The sequence below is a fragment of the Belonocnema kinseyi genome, chromosome 4, assembly GCF_010883055.1.
Source record: "Belonocnema kinseyi isolate 2016_QV_RU_SX_M_011 chromosome 4, B_treatae_v1, whole genome shotgun sequence".
Lineage (NCBI taxonomy): Eukaryota > Metazoa > Arthropoda > Insecta > Hymenoptera > Cynipidae > Belonocnema > Belonocnema kinseyi.
In genome coordinates, this window is record NC_046660.1 from 42,155,418 (window position 1) to 42,159,566 (window position 4,149).

The 4,149-nt window shown below is 38.8% G+C and overlaps 1 protein-coding gene across 1 annotated transcript in view; it reads right to left on the reverse strand.

Moving 5' to 3' along the window:
* The window catches only part of LOC117171914 (inactive rhomboid protein 1), a 364,512-nt gene that overhangs the window by 353,248 nt on the left and 7,115 nt on the right, over positions 1 to 4,149 (reverse strand). The window contains exon 2 of the mRNA XM_033359571.1: positions 2,661 to 3,473. Coding sequence (XP_033215462.1) covers positions 2,661 to 3,473 — 813 coding nt within the window. The remainder of the gene's footprint in view (positions 1 to 2,660; positions 3,474 to 4,149) is intronic.

Genomic DNA, 4,149 nt, shown 5'->3' on the forward strand with positions numbered 1-4,149 from the left:
ATATACGAGGTGTGTTCAAAAAGTAAGGTGACTTTTCCATTTTCGCGGGCTACGTACATTAAAGTGTTACATTTTTTGTTTTGTTGTGTTGGTACTCTCGTCACGATCATATGGTCACAGTTTTGACTATACGAGGTGTGTTCAAAAAGTAAGGTAACTTTATGTTCTCAAAAAATATTTATTTATTCCTCAATAATTATGTTGTCCCCTTCAAAATAATCCCCCTCACATATAATACACTTGTGCCAACGATTTTTTCAATCATCGAAGCACTTCTGATAATCATTTTGTGGTATAGCCTTGGGTTCTTTCAGCGTTTTGGGAAAAGAAAAATGTCACTGGGGCAAATCCGGAGAACATGGAGGCTGCGGCATGACTATGGTGCTGTTTTTGGTCAGGAACTCTTTCACAAGCAACGATGAATGAGCAGGTGCATTATCGTGATGCAAAAGCCACGAATGGTTTTTCCAAAGTTCCGGACGTTTTTTGCGTATCGCCTCTCGCAAACGGGGCATAACTTGAAGGTAATACCCCATATTGACCGTATGACTTTGTGGTAAGAATTCCTGATGCACCACGCCACGGTAATCAAAGAAGACAGTGAGCAAAACCTGCACATTTGAGCGAACTTGACGTGCTTTTTTCGGTCTTGCAGACTCAGCATGCTTCCACGGAGACGATTGGGCTTTAGTTTCGACGTCATAACCATATACCCACGATTCATCCCCAGTTATAACCCTTTTGAGAAAATCAGGATCATTATTGACTTCATTTAACATCTCCTGAGCGATGGTCATGCGATGGTTCTTCTGATCAAAATTAAGCAGTTTTGGAACAAATTTCGCTGACACACGTCTCATGCCCAAAACGTCCGAAAAGATAGCATGGCATGAGCCAACCGATATGCCAACATCTTCAGCAACTTCTGTGATGGTAATTCGGCGCTTTTTCAACACCATTTCTTCCACTGCTTGAACGTTTTCATCTGTTGTTGACGTGCTGGGACGTCCAGGGCGAGGTTCGTCTTCGACATTCTCTCAGCCTTATTGGAACAGCTTGTACCACTTATACACATTTTTCTTACTCAGAGTAGACTCACCATATGCAACTGTCAACATTTCAAAAGTTTTAGAGTACTGGATTCCATTTTTTACACAAAATTTAATGCAAACTCTTTGCTCCATTTTTTTCGAAAGAAGAAAATCGCCGAGCACACCAAACCCTTCTAACCTTTTACATCTCTGTCAGAAAAACAACACGAGCTATATAGTTAAAACTGTGAACATATGATCGTGACGACTGTACCAACACAGCAAAACAAAAAATTTAAAACTTGAATGTACGTAGCCCGCGAAAATTGAAAAGTCACCTTACTTTTTGAAGACACCTCGTAATACCTCCATTCCCTGAACTGTATAAATTCTCAGAATTCCTTTGAATTTACCTAAACTTTGTATGTTTGAAACGTAGAAATTGTTCCAATTCCCTGAAATCCATTATTTTCCTTCATTAAATTATATCCCTGAATTTCTGTAATTCCCTTACTTCCTTGAAATGCCTCAATTCCCTAAACTCTATAAATTCTCAGAATTCCTTAAATTCCTTTAAATTTTCCTGCATTCCTCTGAATTTCTGATGTCTAGAAATCTTTAGTATTTCCTAAAATCCGCTACTTCTCTAAATTCCATTATATTCCTAATTTATATTATTATCGTGAATTCCCATAATTACTTCAATTCATTGAATTCACTCGATTTACTGAATTCTCTGAGTAATTTTAATTAGGGGGAACTCCTTGGTACCCCAGAATTCTCAATATTCTCTTAACTCCATGAATTCTCTTAATAACCAGAATTCCTTCAATTTTATAGATTCCCTTCAATTCCATGAATTCCCCGCTTTTTCTGAATCACCTTAAATACTTGAACTCTCTGAAATTCTTTAATTTTTTTAATTCCTTGCATTCTGCAATTTCTTCTAATACCCTAATTTATAAATTCCCTGGAATTTATTTTATTCTCGAAATTATATGAATTCTCTGTATTCCCCGAGCTCTGGTATTTCCCTGAAATCCCTTAATTCGTTGTTTTCCCGTAATTATCTAAATAAATCTCGAGAATTTTCTGAATTTTCCGAATTCTCTGAACTCTCTGATGTATCTAACTAACCTGAATTCCATACTTCCCTATATTCTCTTGATCCTCGGAATCAATTAGATTTCATGAATTATCCGAATTCTCGCTATTCCATGAGCTATTTTATTTCCCTCACTTTCCTTGAATTCCCTTAATTCTCTGTATTATAAGAATTCTCTAAATTACTTTAATCTTCAGATTGTTCTAAATTCTCTATATTCCCTAAATTCTCCGAATTCTCTGACTTTCATTAAGTAAATCTTCAGACATATTCGATTTAATCGCATTCTCTTTATTCCATAAGTTCTTTTACTACATCGAATTCCCTTGATTCTTTAGATTTTCTTATTTAGGGAATTCCTCTAATTACCCGAATTTATAGAATTACAGGAACTAAGCAAATTCAAATAATTCCAGGAAGTTGGGGAATTCCAAGAACTTCATAATACAAGGAATCAAATACAAGGATCAAATACATGTGGTAAACGATTTGAGAACTAAAAAATAGAAAAATTACACTCTTACCTGTTCGTTTCACCTCCAATCTTGCCATCATGTGCAGGTGAGCTCGACGCCAGATATCTTTCACTGGCCAAGTATCTATCACCCCTATTCTGTCCAAATCTCTGCATCGCCAGTTCACTGAATCTTTCACTGGATGCAACAAATCGCTGTCCTGATGAGACATCCTGGAACCCCGAAAATCTGCTGGCAAACTCCGTAGGTACCGGCGACGAACTCGGTCTCTCCAAGTACTTCTGACAAGAATTCTCAACACTCCTCTCCGAACTTGAATATCTCCTGGACTGATCCGGTCCTCCAGAACTAGCCAAGATCCTCTCGCTCGAAGAGTACCTCTGGTGTGCACCCTCCGGGTTTGGAGAATTCGTGAGGAATCTCTCTGCAACTGCCGAGATTGATGAAAAACGATCCCCCCGATGATTTGTTGAACTTTGGTATCGCTCAAGAATCGGAGATTCCACCAGGAACCTGTCCGATGATTTCCCAGCAAACCTCTCTGGAACCGGGGCATGAATTGGAGAGGAAGAAACCAATCTCTCTGACAATCTCTCTCCATATTTCGAATTCGAGGAGTCTTTTCCAGAAGCATACAGGCATCTGTCGCTTTGTATGTTCCCCAGAACTGGCGATGCTGATGACTGTAGTCGTTCAGTGGATGATCCTGAGTATCGTTGTAGATCCTTTGTGTCATGAATGGATGCAGAGGAGGCCAGCAGTCGCTCTGAAGATGAGAATCTATCCTTTCCTGGAGGTATAGGCGATGCTGGAGCTGTTCCGAACCGATCCCTGGGGCTCGGAGAACTGGAGGGCAGAACCCTGTAGATGGAAAAGGATTATTTTGAATCAAAATTACACTGAAAGAATGATATTCGAGTAAGCAAAATTATCTCTGAGGCGAAATTAAGCCGCTACTTTGAACCTGTAACTCCTAGCTTAGAAACAGGGTCACAGAGAAACTTCATTTTTTAATTTTCCGGATTTTTTCTATAACTAATTTTTTATTTCCCCTGATCATTAATATTTAAAGAGCAGAATTTTAATTAAAGGGAATCTGTATTATCATCAGAGGTATTTACGCTCGATCAATGTACCAGGTGTATACATATGAAACCGGTATTTTTTCAAGAAAAAAACACATTTATTTCAAGAGAATGATAACAAATATTTTATTCAAAGTATGCGCCCTCGCTGGCTACACATTTTGTCCACCTCTCAGACAATTTATGGATACCTTTCCAAAAAAAGTCTTCGTTTTTTGAAGGAAACCAGTCATCGAGCCATTTTTCAACATTTTCGTAAGAAGTGAAGCGCTGTTCGCTGAGTGCTTGCCCCATCGATGCAAATAAGTGGTAGTCGGATGGAGCCAAGTCTGGTGAGTAAGCGAGGTGTAGTAGCGGTTGCCAGCTATACGACTCAACCAATTCCCGAGTCAGTTTTGTCCGGTGTGATGGTGCATTGTCATCGAGAAAAATCACTTTTTCATGCCTAGTTT